This window comes from Fusarium falciforme, chromosome 10 (genome assembly GCF_026873545.1).
Source record: "Fusarium falciforme chromosome 10, complete sequence".
Classification (NCBI taxonomy): domain Eukaryota; kingdom Fungi; phylum Ascomycota; class Sordariomycetes; order Hypocreales; family Nectriaceae; genus Fusarium; species Fusarium falciforme.
The window spans coordinates 3,043,115-3,060,500 of record NC_070553.1 but is presented as its reverse complement, the minus strand read 5'-3'; the positions used below and the strand labels follow the sequence as shown (position 1 = coordinate 3,060,500).

At 50.8% G+C, this 17,386-nt stretch overlaps 7 protein-coding genes across 7 annotated transcripts; 3 read left to right on the top strand and 4 right to left on the bottom strand.

Moving 5' to 3' along the window:
• Positions 1–965: 965 nt before the first annotated feature.
• NCS54_01282700 (Hypothetical protein) lies at positions 966–4,334 on the top strand (the record flags this gene model as incomplete). Its single annotated transcript, XM_053158049.1, has 3 exons — positions 966–1,004; positions 1,077–1,176; positions 1,231–4,334. 3 exons carry the CDS (start codon positions 966–968, stop codon positions 4,332–4,334), a joined length of 3,243 nt encoding a protein of 1,080 aa, XP_053014024.1.
• A 979-nt stretch (positions 4,335–5,313) lies between these two features.
• Positions 5,314–5,987, top strand: NCS54_01282600 (Oxidored-FMN domain-containing protein; the record flags this gene model as incomplete). Its single annotated transcript, XM_053158048.1, has 2 exons — positions 5,314–5,614; positions 5,677–5,987. The coding sequence occupies 2 exons, from the start codon at positions 5,314–5,316 to the stop codon at positions 5,985–5,987; spliced, it is 612 nt and encodes a 203-aa protein (XP_053014023.1).
• A 1,229-nt stretch (positions 5,988–7,216) lies between these two features.
• Positions 7,217–7,675, top strand: NCS54_01282500 (Hypothetical protein; the record flags this gene model as incomplete). Its single annotated transcript, XM_053158047.1, has 1 exon — positions 7,217–7,675. Exon 1 carries the CDS (start codon positions 7,235–7,237, stop codon positions 7,673–7,675), a length of 441 nt encoding a protein of 146 aa, XP_053014022.1. The 5' UTR covers positions 7,217–7,234.
• A 533-nt stretch (positions 7,676–8,208) lies between these two features.
• On the bottom strand, positions 8,209–8,913 carry NCS54_01282400 (C2H2-type domain-containing protein; the record flags this gene model as incomplete). The annotated part of the gene is made up of 3 exons (XM_053158046.1): positions 8,209–8,586; positions 8,763–8,793; positions 8,846–8,913. 3 exons carry the CDS (start codon positions 8,911–8,913, stop codon positions 8,209–8,211), a joined length of 477 nt encoding a protein of 158 aa, XP_053014021.1.
• A 1,260-nt stretch (positions 8,914–10,173) lies between these two features.
• On the bottom strand, positions 10,174–10,987 carry NCS54_01282300 (CFEM domain-containing protein; the record flags this gene model as incomplete). The annotated part of the gene is made up of 3 exons (XM_053158045.1): positions 10,174–10,637; positions 10,688–10,862; positions 10,916–10,987. 3 exons carry the CDS (start codon positions 10,985–10,987, stop codon positions 10,174–10,176), a joined length of 711 nt encoding a protein of 236 aa, XP_053014020.1.
• A 1,604-nt stretch (positions 10,988–12,591) lies between these two features.
• NCS54_01282200 (CFEM domain-containing protein) lies at positions 12,592–13,032 on the bottom strand (the record flags this gene model as incomplete). The annotated part of the gene is made up of 3 exons (XM_053158044.1): positions 12,592–12,641; positions 12,692–12,875; positions 12,949–13,032. 3 exons carry the CDS (start codon positions 13,030–13,032, stop codon positions 12,592–12,594), a joined length of 318 nt encoding a protein of 105 aa, XP_053014019.1.
• Positions 13,033–15,668: 2,636 nt separating this feature from the next.
• NCS54_01282100 (Hypothetical protein) lies at positions 15,669–16,241 on the bottom strand (the record flags this gene model as incomplete). Its single annotated transcript, XM_053158043.1, has 3 exons — positions 15,669–15,875; positions 15,932–16,097; positions 16,153–16,241. The coding sequence occupies 3 exons, from the start codon at positions 16,239–16,241 to the stop codon at positions 15,669–15,671; spliced, it is 462 nt and encodes a 153-aa protein (XP_053014018.1).
• Between the last annotated feature and the right edge of the window lie 1,145 nt (positions 16,242–17,386).

The following is a 17,386-nucleotide window of genomic DNA, read 5'->3' as shown; positions in this document are numbered from 1 at the left end:
CAATCTACCCATTACCAACATAGTCTCCCGCCGCAGCTACAGAGTGCGTACTATGACCTGTCTTGTTGAGCAAGTGGCATGTGTGTGTCTCATTGCCATCTGAGTGCTCTTTAGTTGAGTAATCTGGGTGAATACACCCCCTGAACTCCATTTGAACTGTATGTAGAAAATACTTGGCATTTTGGAGGCGCCTTCATCCAACACCCAGGTCCCAAATACCTCTCTACGCATAGTTCACGCAACACCAGGGCGGCTCAAAGACGAACCACTTCAACTGAGATATGCTTATAAATAGGGGACCTACAGCCCCGGGCAAACACTTCACTTCCCACATCGCTTTCACGCTTTTCCCGTGATACATTAGCGATAGAAAACTACCTTTCTTCACTTCAACGCTCCTCAACAATATGCCGCAGGCCAATCCAACTCCGTTGCACGATTTACACCCCAATTGGGCCGAGCTGATCTCGAGGCAGAGAGACCCATATGCGCCGGGCACATTCTACGTCAAAGGGGGGACAAAGAGTTCGGATCCGGACAATCCCCATAGCCCGACAGTCAGATCTTGTGTTTGGTTCAAGTCAGAAGTTAGTTTTTATTGGTTTCCACGATCCAGGGGGAAATATGTGCTGGAGACTGACCGAGGGTGACAGTAGGCTTTGAGCAAACTCGATATCAAACACCTCACGAGTCTGCAACTCATCACTCATTCCAGAAATGAAAATACTGAAAATTTCAACCAGGCTGGAAGTGGAACTTGGTTTGAGGTTGCAATTAGTAAAAGAGGTTCCAATGGCGACGACAACCGCGCTGAGAAGCTTCCCAACGGCCAAATGTTGTCGTGGCTCAGCCATAGCAATTGGTTCAAAACCGCGAACACCTCAAATGAATGGGTAGACCGCTCCCTCTGATTTCAAAATGAGTATACTTACTTAAACGACGATTGCCTTTAGTGTCGAGGTCGAATGTTCACGAAGGGTGACGAGATATTCAAGTATCTCAAGGTGAGCCCATGGCCCATTCGAGCCGTCTTCTCTTCAGCGGTAAACAGGGTGTTGGCTAACCTGGTACCTTAGGCCGATGATATCATCTCCGTCCGGATGTCTGCTGGTCCCAAGCACAGAAATCATGCCGACTTGGGATACTTGGTTTTTGGGTTCGGGCATGGACCTGAGAGTGAGTATCGCCAACATGCATTGTAGTCGGCTCCTCACTAAATTTCTTTTACAGCATACAAGACACCCATGCTACGGGACTCATTGGAGAGCGCACCTCTCATCTTGGTGTATGCCCAAAAGCGGCAGGAATGCCTCACGATCCCAGTGGACGACCTTTCATCTGTAATCAAAGCAAACATTGTTAATGGCGGATTTGCTCTGATGGATCGACTACTGAAAACCGAAGACAATGACTGGAAAGTGGAGTGTCATGCTATGGTGCCGGAGGTCCCAGCTGCTGCAACGTCTCCCAACTTCGACTCGGTCACAGAGCTGGCCGAGGCCAAACACGGCCCTTCACCCCAGATCGCCAAGCAGTCTACCATCAAGAAATCCAAGCCGAAGCCTAGCATCAGCAAAGCAGGCAACGATGCGTCCCCAGCAAAGATCATCGTCTTGGACGACTTTGAAGTCAACAGGGGCGACGGTGGGAATGTTGTTCTGGATCCTCGCGCCGAAGTCGTGGTCTATCAGATGCATGCGCCTCTCTGGTCTGGGACGCTTTGGAATACAGTCCTTGCAAACGCCAACCAACAAATTCTTGCAAACAGACTGAAACGCCTTGGAGAAGCCAGACAGGAGATCCTTTTGGGAAGACTGAAAGGTCCTGCACACGCCGGACAGAGAGCCCTTACAGACGATGAACGGAATGCCCTTGCAAGGGCTGAAGTCGAAGCCATCACAGACGACGAACAGCAAGCTCTTGCAGAAGTCGAGCAGCAAGTTCGTGCAGACGCCGAACGGCAAGCCCTTGAAGGCCTCAGACAGCGAGTCCTTGAAAGGGTTAAAGAGCGTGCCCCTACAGACGCTGAAAAGCAAGCCCTCGCAGACACCAAACAGGAAAACATTCAAGAGTCTAAATTAAATGTCCTTACAGCCGCCAAACTAAAAGCCCTTATAACTACCACACTAGGAGATCTCGCAAAGACTAAACCGGAAGCCCTTGCGGATGTTGAACTGGAACGCTTTGGAAAGCTCAAAGAGAAAGCCGTTGAAGAAGCTAAGCAGGAAATTCGTACGAAGGCCGAACAGGAAGCCGATGAAGAACTCACACAAAAAGCCCTTGAAGAGGCTCAAAGGGACATCCTTACGGATGCCAACGTGGAAACCGATACAAAGGCCAAACTGAAAGCCCTTACAAAGGACAAACTGGAAGCCCTTGTAGGCGCCGCACGGCAAGGCCTCTCGACCATCGTCGTGATTGACGCAGACGACCTTCGCGCCGATGGAATTCGCATTTCTCGTGGCATATCGTGGGAGAAGACAATGGAGGATTTCCATGCACAAATCGGCAGAATCAACGACAAGATAAAGGAGGCTCAGAAGGAGGGTGACAAAGACCGAGTACCCGACATCATGAAAAGGGGGGTGCATTTGCTTGTGCGCTGCGGCTACGAAGGTGTCCTCCACCTGCGACCAAGCCTTGGCCGCAACCCACGCTCATTCGTCTTCCACATGGTGCCGAACATGGCTGAGGGTGACCTTCTGCGGCCCTACCGTGGACAGATGTCAGGCATCCACCTGGCGTTCGTCGCCGGACTGGCTGCCTCTCTCGCCAGACATCCCAAAACACGCTCTGGGAAAATGGGCCGTACACAGGTAGGAACGGCTATCGAGTTAGCCATCGTCTGGTCCCACCGTTTTGCATCCACAGGGTTCTGCAAGGATGGCGACGGTTTCAACTATCCCGATGCCAAGGACGTCAACAACTACCAAACTTCCAAGACAAAGGTCATATATGGCGATCAAGACAAGATGGGCGGACGGTACAGGATCGGATATGAGCCGGTCGATCAAGAGGCAACCACAAAAGAGAAGGCTTGGTCTCTTTTCAGTCTCCTTGAACAGAAACGACACCCTGTCGCCGCTGAGGTTGTCAAGCTGGGGACAAACCGCCTCGAAGCCAGCATTCCAACTGCCCGATTCGGGTTTGTGCAGACGGCAGACCGAACCGAGATTGAGGGTTACCGATCCACTGCCGCTGTGATCCATGAGTATCTGAGCAACAAGGTGAAGAAACCGCTATCGATTGCCGTTTTTGGGCAGCCAGGTGCTGGAAAATCCTTTGGCGTGAAGGAAGTCATCAAGGCGGTGCTCAAACACGACAAGGACTGGGAGCCGATCGAAGCCAATCTCTCCCAGTTTTTGCAGTACTCAGACTTGGTTCGCGTCTTTGACAAGGTCAGGGATACGGCACTGAAGGGCGAGACTCCAGTCGTACTATTTGACGAATTTGATTCCGCCTTCGGTCAGGATGCCCTAGGCTGGCTCAAGTACTTCCTGGCACCTATGCAGGATGGCGAGTTTCTGGATTCAGGTTTCGTACGGCCGCTGGGACGAGCCGTATTTATCTTTATCGGCGGGACCTCGAGCACATTCAGGGAGTTCAAATATGGCACAGAGGCGAAAGCCAACGATGTAGAAGCCGCCGAGAAGAGAGCCCGCGACAAGGTAGCTGCCGAGAAGAAAGCCCGTGAGAATGCAGCACGCGACAAAGAAGACCGCGATAAGGCGATCTGCGAACTGTCAGACGAGGAGAAGCCAGCTGCTAAGCAGGCCGCCGCCGTGCGCGAAACCGCCGATACGAAAGCCATCGAGATGGTAGTTCAGGTGAGGGAAAAGGCTGAGAAGGAAGCCCGCGAAAAGACCGCCCAGATCTCGACCCCTGATGATAAGAAGGCAAAGAAACCCGACTTTGTAAGCAGATTGAGTGCACACATCAACGTCAAGGGTCCGAACCAAAGCGATGACGACGACGTAATGTTCGTCATGCGACGAGCAATGCTGCTTCAAGGCCAGCTGAGAAAGCACTTCAAGGTTGACCCCAAGGACATACATGTGGACGAGACTGTTCTCAACGCACTACTGAAGCACAAACACTTCCCCAACGGCACTCGCTCGATTGAGCTGATTCTGCAGTCAAGCAGGCTATCTGACGGTCGTAGGTTTGAGTCTTCCGATCTACCCTCGGCTGAGCAACTTACCATGCATGTGGGTGACGTCGCAGCCTTTCATGCCCTGATTGACGAGCCGATTGAAATGGCACCGGTCCGTCCGGTGGACATCGATTTGTACAACAAGTTGATGTGGGCTAGGCTGAAGAAGGACATTGACTAGAGTGCCAGTTATTGATGCTAGGCTAGGAGGGATGTGAGGCAACAGATGAAGAGCACGGGTCGACTAACTCGAGTTTTGTGGCGAGTTCCAACAACTCATAGTTGGGCATTTTCATTCGGGGTTTCAACAACTCTACGCTGGGTATTTTCATTAGGGGTTCTAATCACTTCACATTGCTTATATTGTTCGAAACTTGTTTGTGAAGTCTGAGTGCCTTGTAGCTTCGATGTGTTTGGCTCAGCAACACAGCCATAGAGACAGGCTGGGGACCGTCCCTTTGGTTCTCGAAACGCTGGGCTCTTGAATGGGGTAAACGATATGAGGACCCATCACTTCAGGCCCCGTTGAGACAGAAAGAGGGCTCGAGAGCGAAGAGGGTGGCTTATTGTAATGGTGAGGAAAGGACAAGATGTCAAAACAGAGGTGGTTGATATCACGTGTGTGAAGTCACGTGTACCCCATTCGCACCCTTCAATCGTCAACAAGGCTATTCTGAAGCTTGCGATTGACATTATATCCTTTAGCAGACTAGGGCTCTTGGAGTGAAAACACTTGACAATGCTATGATGTGCTAATATTGTGTTCTTTGTTATAGTTGAAGCCCGGCCCTTGATGGGATATATGCGCCAGTAGAGTGTGAAAACACTGGTTTGTTAATCATTAGCCCTTGAGCCGTCGGCGAAATGCCATGACGCCGAAAGTAGCAATAACGATATGAACTGCCCGACACTCGGCGCAAGTTGAAGTTGGTTACATGCTGAGATGAGTACGAGTACATGTTCTCACTTGATGGTTAATCGCCGGGCTTGGGACAACTTTTCTCTATAAGCAAATTGATAGATCTATGGTGCCATGTGCATGAAAGTAATAAATAGGGAGGCATGAGCCACCAACTTGTAATTGCAATTCATTCAAGTCAAAAACAGGCTCAGCATGGCCATCGTAAACATTCCATACCCTCCAACCTCCGTCATCGACAATGCCGCAGCAGAGGGGGGCCCTCTTCTACACTCCGGCTCAGAAATCACCATCAGGCACCACAACGGGCGTCAAAGATGGCACAGAGATGCCGAAGCTCTTTACACCTCTTACCGTCCGGGATGTAACCTTCCAAAGCCGGATCTCCCTGGCCCCCTTGTGTCAGTACTCTGCCAAGGACGGCTACGCCACAGACTTGCATCTTGCTCATTTGGGTGGTATCGTCCAGCAAGGCCAGGGCTTAGCTTTTATGGAGTCAACTGTGGTCCAGAAAGAAGACCGCATCACACCTCAGGATATTGGTCTTTGAGAAGTCGGATAGATTGAACTTCTTAAGAGAATCATCAACTTCACCCACAGTCAGAGCCAGAAGATTGGCATACAGCTAGCCACGACAGAAGAAAGTCGAGCACCGTGGCATCGTTCCTCCACAAGAACGCAATAGCTACACTAGAAGTTGGAGGATGGCCTGATGAGGTGCATGCCCTTTCTACTCTCCACTGCAGCGACAAGTGCCCCCAGCCCAAAGAATTGACCCTGGACCAAATCGATGCCTTTCGAGTCGCCTTTTTCGATGCGACAAAGCGAGCTGTCAAGGCTGGTTTCGACGTTGTTGAAATTCACGCTGCTCACGGGTATCTCACCCATCAGTTCCTCAGTCCAATCAGCAGCTAGCGCAAGGACAGGTATGGTGGCGGGTGGGAGAACAGGGTGAGATGGCCCTTGAGATAACGGACCTCGTTCACACCGCAATCCCAGAGGACATGCCTCTATTCGTCAGAATCAGCGGCACGGACTGGCTGACACCTATCCTAGCTGAGCGAGGCGTTGAGTTTTTCGACGTCAGCTCCAGAGGTGTGCATCCCAAACAGTCCACAAACATGAAGTCTGGACTTGGCTATCAAGCGCCATTCGCTATGGGAATCCTCAAGAAGGTCAGGAGCAAGATGATGGTGTCAGCCGTCGGAGGAATCAGCACGGTGACCTGAGCAGAGGAAGACCTGCAACAGGGCGTCGACTTGGTGACATGTGGCCGATGGTTCCAAAAGAACCCGGGACTTGTGTACGCCCTATGCTGACGAGCTACGAGCACAGGTCAAATTGGCCAAACAGATTGGCTGAGGATTCGGAGGACGAGGAAAGAAATAAGTGAGATGTGATACCTGGGAGATGAGTACATGTAGAGAGACGGAGCCCGGGACGCATATCCACTAGAGAAATACAACCTCATTCAGGTACTATTGTCCCCAATGACACCTCATGACCAAACAAATATTCAACATCGAGCCACGGGCGATCGGCCGACCGCCACATTCCGCCCTTAGCTCAGGCATATCGCGGGTAACAGTGGCTCACAAGCTCTCAGCGCTAGGCTGAATTACGACGCCATCGTCCGTTCAACGTGGCCGCCCGTCAAACTGCCGGCCGCAAGATGGAGTAGGTTTTGACGAAGCAGACCAATCGACGAGTCTCCGTCCCACTGCGGCTTGCCGGCATCAAATCACATCCGCGCCTCTCCTGAGACCCCCAGATCTAAAATTGGACAATACCGCAGTGACGACATGAGGGATCGACGCCGGGGTAATCACTCCGAGGCTGGTTGACAGCTGAGGATTGTTTTTTCACGAGGAATGAACGAATCGTGCGTCATTACCGTGACGCGATGAGAGGTGCATTCTGTGGTTATACGAGGTGGCTGACCCCTTCATTTGCTCTCAAAGCTTCACGGACACCTGACCGCAGATCCGACCTCATCTTACGCTGTATGCATGTTTCAGGGAAATGGAGTGTGATTTGAATTAATTATAAGCTTACATTGGTTTCCGTCCAGACTGTTTCTCGTCCTGCAAGTTATATAAAGTGCCACTCCCCATTCCATTTTATCCTCCAAGCTATCCACGTCCACACATCACTCAATCACAATGCTCTTCACCAACCTCATCGCCGCCGCCCTCCTCGGCTTCGCATCCGCTCAGCAGAGCCCCAACGGCCGGGGCTGCGGCTTCAAGATTGCCCCCTGCCCGGCAGGGACAAAGTGCGTGCCCAACGACTATAGCTGCACCGACCTCCACCGCTGCCCCGGCACCTGTTACTTCAAGAACCAGTACCAGACGTGCGGTGGCTTCCGCAGGGAGCCTCCTCCTCCCTGCAAGGAGGGCACGCACTGCATCGACGACTCTCGCATTCCTGGCTCGTGTGGCATGGCCTGCGACGCTCCCGGCATCTGCGCTCCCATTAAGGCGCCCTCTTGTGGTGGATTCATGGGCAAGAAGTGCCCCAAGGGGCTTTGGTGCTATGACGACCCTAGGGATGACTGTGATCCTAAGAAGGGAGGTGCTGACTGCATTGGTATCTGTCTGTAAGGGTGGACTGCCAATCCATGCGTTATGATCAAGGATAATGGGGTCACTCGGCTGCTTCAGTTGACATTGTGTCGATAGTCTGGACATTGAATGCTGGATTTACCAGCGGCAAAAAAGTGATTTAAAGAACATATTTTTTACATACTATTTTGAGGTTGACACTGATGTGTACACATGATCACGGTACTGACTGCCACAGACGCCATGTGTTGTTGATAAATACTAGAGATGTGCTATATAGGAAGCCAGGAGCAAAAGAGTGTGCGGATAGAAGCTGGAGGATCGCCGTATACCCCATAAGGATTGTGATAGTACCCTTGACTTGCAAGGCACCTGGCGTGTTGGAGTTTGTCGAACCATGCGTGGGCTCTGATGCCATGCTCTCTAGTTCCTTTGTTGAGCAATTCACTTCCCTTCCGGTTGAGGTTCCTACTCATGAACACAATGCTTGCTCTCAATATAGTGTCTCAGGAACGTTTGGCAGGAGGTTCATCCACGGTGGTGGGTATGGGTTGCTTCCTTTTCTTAGCCTCTTAAAAGTCCCGCTTTGCCGACTTGAAGGCGTTGGTCTCCTTGGCTGAACCTCCCGTGTTCTTTGGTGTTCCTTTGATATCGGTTGTCAGCTGAAATGCAACTGTAGGATCGGGTTCAGTGGGAGGGGACATTGAGATTGAGGTGGCGGTTGGAGATGGGTTTCGGTTCGTTTGTGCCCGTTCCATCTGGGCCTTGATGATATCGTCTTCTCTAATCTTGCTCGCAGCATCGGCTTGGTCTCGTTTCTTAAGTGCATCCGCTCGGCGAACGGCCTCCAGAGAGCGGTCGATCCAGGCAACATAGAGTCCGTCGTCCTTTTCCTCAACGCGGCAAAGGCCTTCTCGGCCGAGATATTTGATAAATTCCGTCAGAGAGCTCTAAAAGGCAGAGCTTAGGCGAATGTGGTGCTTATCCGAGATGTATGTCTGATATGACCGGTTAGAATGGACATTCTTCTCTTGGTGACTGGACCGGAGGAGCCCGAGAAAGGAAGCTTGGAATTGCTGAGAGAAGTCGTTGATGGTTTTGTGTACGTTGCCGATTTTGTCGATACGATGAGTCTGAGGTTCAGCAAGAGTAGGTTGCTTGAAGGAATTAGCATCCCGCTATTGCTTCTGGCAGGGCGTGCAGTACAACCTTGGACGGTCCAAGCCCGCCATCCTGAACTTGTCGACATGGCGTGAAGATCCTGGCTCACTAGCCATGATCGACTTTGAAGGGCTAGATACCCAATGTCGAGATTTCTCGGTGACTACTCAGAGAGGTGACTCTGATGCTTTAGTTTTGGAGAGGATGAGTGAATGTTGATTGAATGTTGTCGATGTTTTCAATAAAAGAAGTGACGGCAAGGCTTCAGGGGCATGTGATCCATGAGGTGACTTGGAAATAGGTGAATGTTCAGCTCAAAGTTGGCATATTGGGCTGAACATGATATTAATTGGGTTGGGGATGTCTTATTTGACATGTTTACCATATATCCAGGAAATTTATGGTGCATTAAGGGATGGTGTTTAGTTGCTCTATGGACTCCCTTGATGAATTCAAGGACTACCCGACAATAGGGAAAGGTAGGATGACGTGTTTATAGGAATTAGCCATGGGTAAAGCCATTTTCATTTCACATTTGTCAAATTTCACCATGGTAGTAGAAACATGTTTGTGAAAGCAGATACATGTTTGTTGCAACAGCGACTCTCTTTGTCTGTGTTCGTTGGGACAAACACATTTCACTCGCCAAAGATAGACTTTCCGCATAATCGGTAGCAAACCACATTTCGTCTTGAGTCTGATTACTCATATGAGGTGTCCTGTAATATACCGAGTTGAAATATATATTGCCATTGCAGCATACTGCGAGCAGGAGAGGAACCCTCTATCCAGCGCATTTCAAGGTTGCACTCTATTACTCATTAATTTGCCGTTAAGGCTGCATCTCTACCCTGTAAACGAATCTTTTTGGATAATAGAATGCTTAATTCAGCATGTTTAATTGGGCGTGTACCGGATGAAACAAAGTCTCACGCACACACCATCTAATATCACCGCATGAAATCCTCCATCAGCACCACCGAAAACCCGCCGCCGTGCCGTTTCAAAACAGCAAGTCAGTGTTTCAAAACAAAAGGATCAAACGTCTCACTCAAATGTGTTTATGCTGCACCCGCAGCCCAGCATTTATGGGTCGATTCGGCCAATATGGGATGACATTAGCCACGTGCCTGATTCGGACAGACCCTGGCTTATACGGATTTCCTTGCCGGGAGCCGATCATCAGCTTCTGCCAAGGGTCATTTGTCTCACTTGTTCATCAATACTGCACGGAAACGGTTTCAATCGATATTTGACAGCCAGGTTTATCCATGTATTTTTACACATCGCCCATTAAGATGCAGTTCTATAGACAGAAAACAGATGATTTACACTGCGCTTGAAACCAGCATGGACTCGTCTCATCATTCCCCCCCTTAGAAAAGTCCAAAGGCAGCAGCGACAACGCCAACGGCGACGAGCAGGCCCGAGGCAGAGACGGAGTTGGCGCCGTTGGGCTCGGTCGTGGGTGTAGAAGTAGCAGCGTCGGCAGAGGCATCGGTGGTAGCATCAGCAGCGGTAGATTCGGCAGCGCTTGATTCAGCAGCAGCGGACTCGGCAGTAGACTCCTCAGCAGAGGTCTCAGTCTCTTCGGCCTCCTCGGCCGAGCTCTCCGTCTTGGAGGCGGCAGCAGTTGTGGCTCCAGTGGAAGCGACGGTGGTGCTGGCAGCCTCGGTGGTCTCGGCAGTAGACTCTTCGGCGGTGGTGGTCTCGGCGGCGTCGTTGGTGGTGGGCTTGGAGTCGTCCTCCCCGGTCACGGTGGGTCGCGCATCGGTGATGGTTCCCTCGCTGGTGATGGGGGGCTTAGTGAGCTTGTCGGTCTCGATGGGGTAACCAAGCTCTGTTTGTTTATTAGAGATGCCAGCACACAAGGTATGGCTAAAAACTCACCGTCGCAGAGGTTCAGGCCGAAGCTGATGGCACCCTCAGAGTCCTCACACTTTTCTTTGCCGCACTCGACAAAGTACCACTGCAGAGACGGCATCTTGCAGAAGCACAGATACATGGTGGACTCCTTGCAGCCCATGGGAGGGTGCGCGTAAATGACATCTTGGAAGCAGTCAATCTATCGCGTGTCAGTCAGTAGTCGATCAATCGTGGGCATTTGAAGCGGCGTACAGCGCACTTGGGCATAGCGGCGGTGGCCACCGATGCGAGGGAGAGCAGCTGAGCAAAGGAAGACGTCTTCATGGTGTCTGATGTGTCGTTGACGGATAGAGACAGCAAGTTGTTGGACAGATGCAAGCTGGAGGATACAAACCGTGTAAAGACCAAACCCAAACAAAAAAGAGGCGCTCTTCCATCCTTATACCTGGTCTCGAACCTCGTGCCTGACCCCAAGCTTGTCCCAAAGAATGATGCTCCTCCATGCTCCCATCCCACGCAAACCCCTGCAAGCATCCCCTGACTGTTCCCCCTGTAGCCTGACCATTTTGCCCTTCTCCACCCCGTGGTTTGGTGGCGTGCGTGATAAATTGTACACGCCTTTCTTGATCGGGCTCGTCTGGCAGCGCCGTCGGTCGCCAGGCACCGTAGTTTGGCTGGGCGGTAATTTTAGAGTTATCTGATCATCTGATAATCAGTGTTTGCTGGACGTCTTCACCAAAGGACCACGGCTGGATGACAGCTGGGTGACAAGACTAAGGGTATTGATCCTCAACGGTTAACAGATAATCTAGAACAAGATCTTGGCTTATCTATTCATACCAGAAAGAAGGGTTTACAGCCGTGATTCCATCCTAATGTTGTGTCCCCCATCCACAAGCTCGGCCGAGGCTCCGAATCACCTCCATCACGAACTAGGATCTGTCATTGGGCTGTCAAAAAGCCCATCATGTGGAATCCCCATTAAACCCGCAGCCGAACGCCGACCCGACCGCTTATCTCGCCACGCCCATTTCAGCAGCTCTGCTCATCTCTGTACCTGAGCTAACGATGCTCAATAGCTGCACCTCAGATCCTGGTGCAAGCCTCCAACGATTGGTTTTTTGCAAGCTATTGACGGGTAGTCAGCCAAGATCGAACACCCGACGCAAGATGGGCATGTTCAATTTCGGTAATGACGCGGTGAACTGCTGTGAGGCCATTCCGAGATTCCAGCTCGACCCAATTTTGCTTGACCATAGAATCACCATCACTTGGTTCATTTTCCACACAACAGTGCCTCACCTTTCTCTATATGGTCATTACCACAGACTAAATTTTCATACTCTCCATCCTACTCAATTTCCAGCAACAGCCAAGCTTAATCTTTCCATCTCAATTTCCCATCACCTGCCCTCAAATCCAACCTCGCCAAGATGACCTCGACGCCTCGCTAGAATCTTTATGGATAGCCAGGCCGAGCGAGGCCCCGCAACCAACCCATGTCCCAAGCTGAACAAAAACGCTTGAACTCGTATAATCAGCTCTAGACCAAAAGCGCTCGGAGCAGCAGATCTCGCCTAAACACTCTCTTCTCAGGCCACCCGGGGATCCGCTTAAAGAAGCGGTTGCCAGTCACATTCCATTCCGCTACACCAAAATCGTTGCCAACCGTCAACTTGTGGGGGTCGATCGCGGAGCTGAGATAATTCTTATTTATCCGTCTCCGTTTCTACCACCTCCCATGTTCTTTGCTTCAAAAGACAATGGTTCATGCACTCAGGAACTGCCACATTTTGGAATAAATCTCATAATCATAACTACATGCTCAGTCGTGTTTCAGAGTATACAGCATCGCCCTCGCAACTACAAGTATACTCCAGTCGTTTTTGTCAAGCTCATCAACAGCTTATACCCAAGGGCAAGACCATTTAAGCAGAAGGGCAGGTATCGGGGAGCCAGTCGACGGGTGCGTTGTACTCTGCAAGTTGTCAGCTTCACATTTCACTACCAGATCTCGGGAATGCGTACGGTTGCAAATGTCCTTGCCAGTAGCAATGGCATCCAGCTTGCTCTGGGGGAGAAGGCAGCTAGAGCAGGCACAGTCACGGTAGGCCAGAGTCAGGGCCTTGATCTTGCACATGCAGAGGAACATGTTGGCCTCAGTGCAGGTCTTGGCGGCCTCGTGGTTCATGACAGCAGTGAAGCAAGTGATCTGTCGGCAGAGTCAGCAAAGATGTGCTCGAACCAACAACACCCTGATCGTGTTGGTTCGGGGTCTTTCTTACGGCGCAGAGGGGAGTGGCGGCATTGGCAGAGCCAATGGAGGCCAGGGTGACGGCAACGGTGGAGAGGAAAGCGGAAACCTTCATGTTGGCGGTTGATGGTCAAGAGACTTGAAAGATGAGTTGAGGCTGTTGAAGAAGATGCTGAGGATGAAGAGGATTCCTGTCAGAGAGAGGAACAACGAGGCTTTATATACACGTCCGCGATGCCTCTTGCTCAACCACGCTCATCCTTCTCCCAGAACAGAAAAGCTCATCGGAAGCTCTCGCAAATCCCTCGTTCCCCACGCCAAGCACATAGCCGGCGCTTACCTAGGCCTTGAGCCCAGATGCAGAGGGCGAAAAGGCTTCATGGCACGGTTATCTTATCAGATCATCTGATAATCTAGCCATGGGCTACTCTGATCGCAACCTTGCTCGACCCCCCTGGCAAGCGCCCTGATTCCGCCTATGGATCCACTGGTCTTCTCAAGCCATGTACGTAAAGTTCAGCCTTCAGGGTAGACCTTTTGGGAATGGCCAAGCTTGCAGGACCGGGCCGTCGGAGGGAAAACTCCTAAGCACAAGTCCGTAGCTGACCGTTTCTCGTGTGAGGAGTCGTTACTGTAGCACATAGTTGAAGGGGTTCATATCTCATTGAAAGTACAGAGTTGACATATTTCTAGAGGCAAGACACACTGGAAGATGAGTTTCATGGGATAACCCACAAGGCAGTTACCGAGAACTCCGAGACCGGGAATGACCCTTGCTAAATTCAAGCTCCTCGGCATCTTCCTTAGAGTTGTATCCTCTATCACGCGAGTTTCCTTTTCCGGAAGAGAGTCAAGGATTATGCTGCATCCAGGCACAATCAGACTAGTGCATACAAGGAGTAGTTGCGGTTCCTCGGCCAAGGCACAGAGTTGCTTTGACCGCCCAGGTTCAGTGTTGAGGGTCTGCCAAGGCAATGAAATCTGATTCTTTGCTCAGTCAGTATCAACTCTTCAAGTTACTCCACTCCTCCTGAACCTGAGGATAATTCTGCTCGTCCAACTCTCACTCTCTGTCCATATCTCCCAAAAGGTCCATCCCACGGCAACAGTCGACGCCCCACGGAGTCAGCACCCGAATAGTCAACTCGACGTATGCAGCTGCAAGACTCCCTGCTAGCTCCGGGCCTCTGCCAGGAACATAATGCATGCCGCATCTCACGTGGCGAGTTTATCGCCATACAGGGAACAGGCTGCGGCTCTAGTAAAATTCACGCTTGCTGAGTGAGCTTCAAGCAACAGCATCACAACGCGAGACATGTTTCTATTACTCAATTGCTGGTTCCAATGAACATGTGAATCGAGTCCTAGCTCATCTACAAGGCCTAGTGCTCGGGGAGTAACTCACTCCTAACTTGTCTGAGCGCCCTAGTCGGCCAGCCTCTCGGCCCCCTCGGCTCCATCCGGTTGAAGCTATTCACGCTCAGCTGCGGCACGTCGGCTTAGCGTCATGCAGTGGCGGGTATCGCCAAGTCAAAAGGATCACCTGTGGCAAACAGGGATGAGCAGACAAATACCTCCCAAGCCCACAAGATCGTCGTCAGAAACGGCACAAACGTCATGATTTTGGTCGTGTTGGTTCGGTCACATTGCATATACTCTATTTTGCTAGGTTCCGGATTGTCGGGAAGCGAGTTTCATTGCAACGGGAACCGGGCCAAGACTTGTCGGCGGAACACTTTCGTTGCTGTGGGATGCCTGGACGGTAATGTGGATGGTAGGGTGACCACCCCAGTTCATGCATGAGAGACTAGACAGGATATGCATCCAGCCCGTTGAGGGATCACTAGTGAGGTGGACAACTATCGTCCTATGGACTCATGTAGTCGTTCGACAGTTGTCCTGACCGGGGTATAGGGCTAGTGATTTCAAACAAGGAAGATATCGCCGCACTCGCCCGTCAACACTTGGCTCTGCGAAGGGGCCCTAAACATCAGAATCCAGGAAGGCACTCTGTCTTTGCTTACTAGCTAAGTTGGGGTAGAGAGTGGTTGGAATGATCACGTCCATGTACTTCAGGATGGAGAGCCACCGGAACTCGCTATCCACTCCCTACCAGCGCCGACGAGCCCATCCAGCTCATTCAACTCAGTTGAGCCCTCAGGTTTTCACAATTTCCCTCGCTTGGAAGTGATGTACGCAGCTTTTCTCAGTTCTTTGAAGAACAAAACTCCCCCTCAAGAAGATTATATCTATCGATGCTCTGCTCCTAAGTGATTACGGCCAGCATCTCCCTTCATTTTCAAGGATCCCCACATGGCCTTCGCACTGAAGTGATGTTTAATTAGGCGTTTGCCTTATCGGGATGATTTCCTGTTCCGGTGTGCTAGTCTATCGCCGTCGGGAGCATCCGCCTTCCTGTTGACGTAGTGCTTGTACAGTTGTCTCTCCGGACCTACACAAGTACCTTCACATGTACCATGCATATGAGGATCCCTTGCAGGGTAGGTAGTACGATACTTTGGCCAAATAAATGAAACAATGGAAAACGTCTTCATTTGTATTAGTTGTATTCGAAGTCTCGATGCATAGTAGGTCACTTTATGAGTGCTACATAGTTGAAAAAGGAGGTGAGTGTGTAATTCCCTTCACCTTGGTTCTGTAACACAGCCAAGATGAGCCTTAACATCCAGAACAGGATCAACTGAAAGTAACTTTTTGGCGTTCATAGCCAGCCAGACTCTCTTGTCGGATTCACCAGTGCTCAGGGCCAATTTCCACTGTGTTGACGTCAACGTCCCCCTTGAACCATCGCTCCTCATCCGCAATCTTGACGTTGTTGCCGCTCATCTGCCTCTTCTTCATTAGGCCATTCTCAGCAAAAGTCCAGTCCTCAAGGCCATAGCAGCGCCACCACTGGTTATCGTCGTCGTGAAATTCGTACCAGAACTGGACGGCAATCTGGGAAGACAGTTAGAACATGATAACTAGGACTTGGGCAGAAAATATCGACGTACTTTGTTGTCGGTAAACGCAAAGAGCTCCTTGCGCAATCTATAGCTATGCTCCTTGTTCCACTTGTTGGTCAAGAACTCCTCAATCTCGTCGCGGCCCTTGACAAAGTGGCCGCGGTTTCGCCAGATAGAGTCTGGAGTGTAGGCCATCTTGACCTTTGAGGGGGTCCTAAAGTGTCACAATTAGATCTTGTCCTTAAGGTACAAACCGAATAGAGACTTACATGGTGTTCCAAGCATCTTGAGCAGCCTTGACCTTGATCTGGGCCGTCTCCCTGGTGAACGGGGGCAGCGGGGGTTTCTGTTCAGCCATTACGAAGTAATTGAGTTGCTTAGTGACGATCAATGAAGAGTAGAGTTGGTGAAAGACCTCTGAGGGCAGAATGACTGGCTTTTTATGCCCGACTTTGCTCTCGGCGTGATCGGGATTGGCATGACGCGCCCTTGGAGTGACTGGAATCCACCCCGCAAGCGGCGCACGTTGCGGCAAAAGCGGCCTTATATGCTTTCTCATGATGACTATGTTTTATAAATCATTTATTTATGCCATATTTACACAAGCTCAAAAAATCGTGTCGCAGAGGTCGCCGCAATTGGCGAGAATACGCATTTCGGCAAATGTAAATGCATCAATTGGACCGACGGGCGTAACCAGCCATGATCCTTTCATACTGCTTATCGCCTTCTGGGTCATATGCATGAATCTGTCTGTCTCGTCTCACTGGTGCGTTGACACGAGCCCTCCACATGGTGTGGCTTGAATGAGAAGAAATCAGACAAGTTTAGGTTCCGACAGTGAGGATTTTCAGTCTATGAATGCTAAAATATGGTATTGAGCTAGTTAATGAAGGAACATGAAAGTGCTATTGCTAGACTACGCGTGTCGGACAGATGGTGCATGCAGTGAGAGATCAGGTTATTTACACAAGTGCCGAGCCACGTAATCCGAGCTGAATTCAAATTATTCAACTCATCTACAGATTGGCCTTTCCGGGACCCAAGAGACATGGTTGTACCGGCCCGCCGGCCAGGTCAAGAGCCCTCGTCAGGGATTGGAAGTTTGAAGCAATCAACTCAGTTCATCTCTTGCCCCTGACCCATCAAGAGGCAGCTAAAGAACGGGATTCGTCATTCGTATTTGTCCGCTTGGGCATGCTCGAATGACTGTCTTGATTAGGCTCTGAGAAGCATCACGACTCAGCCCCATGCGAGATTGAAGGGGCGGTCGTGGATTAGTTGTACGGTCTACCGTCTGTAACTCGTAGATTGTCAAGCATTCATACCGCCCAAGGTCCATTTTAACTTGCGCGGTTTGAATAAACCGCTTTCATCTACGACAGTTCCGGTTAAGATACGATCGCCTTCACGATCAATGAGAGGAGGAATCGGGCTTCTAGGAGGCAAAGGGCCTACACTTCCCTTGCTCACTAATTTCTCTCTTCAACAAGGTGATATTCA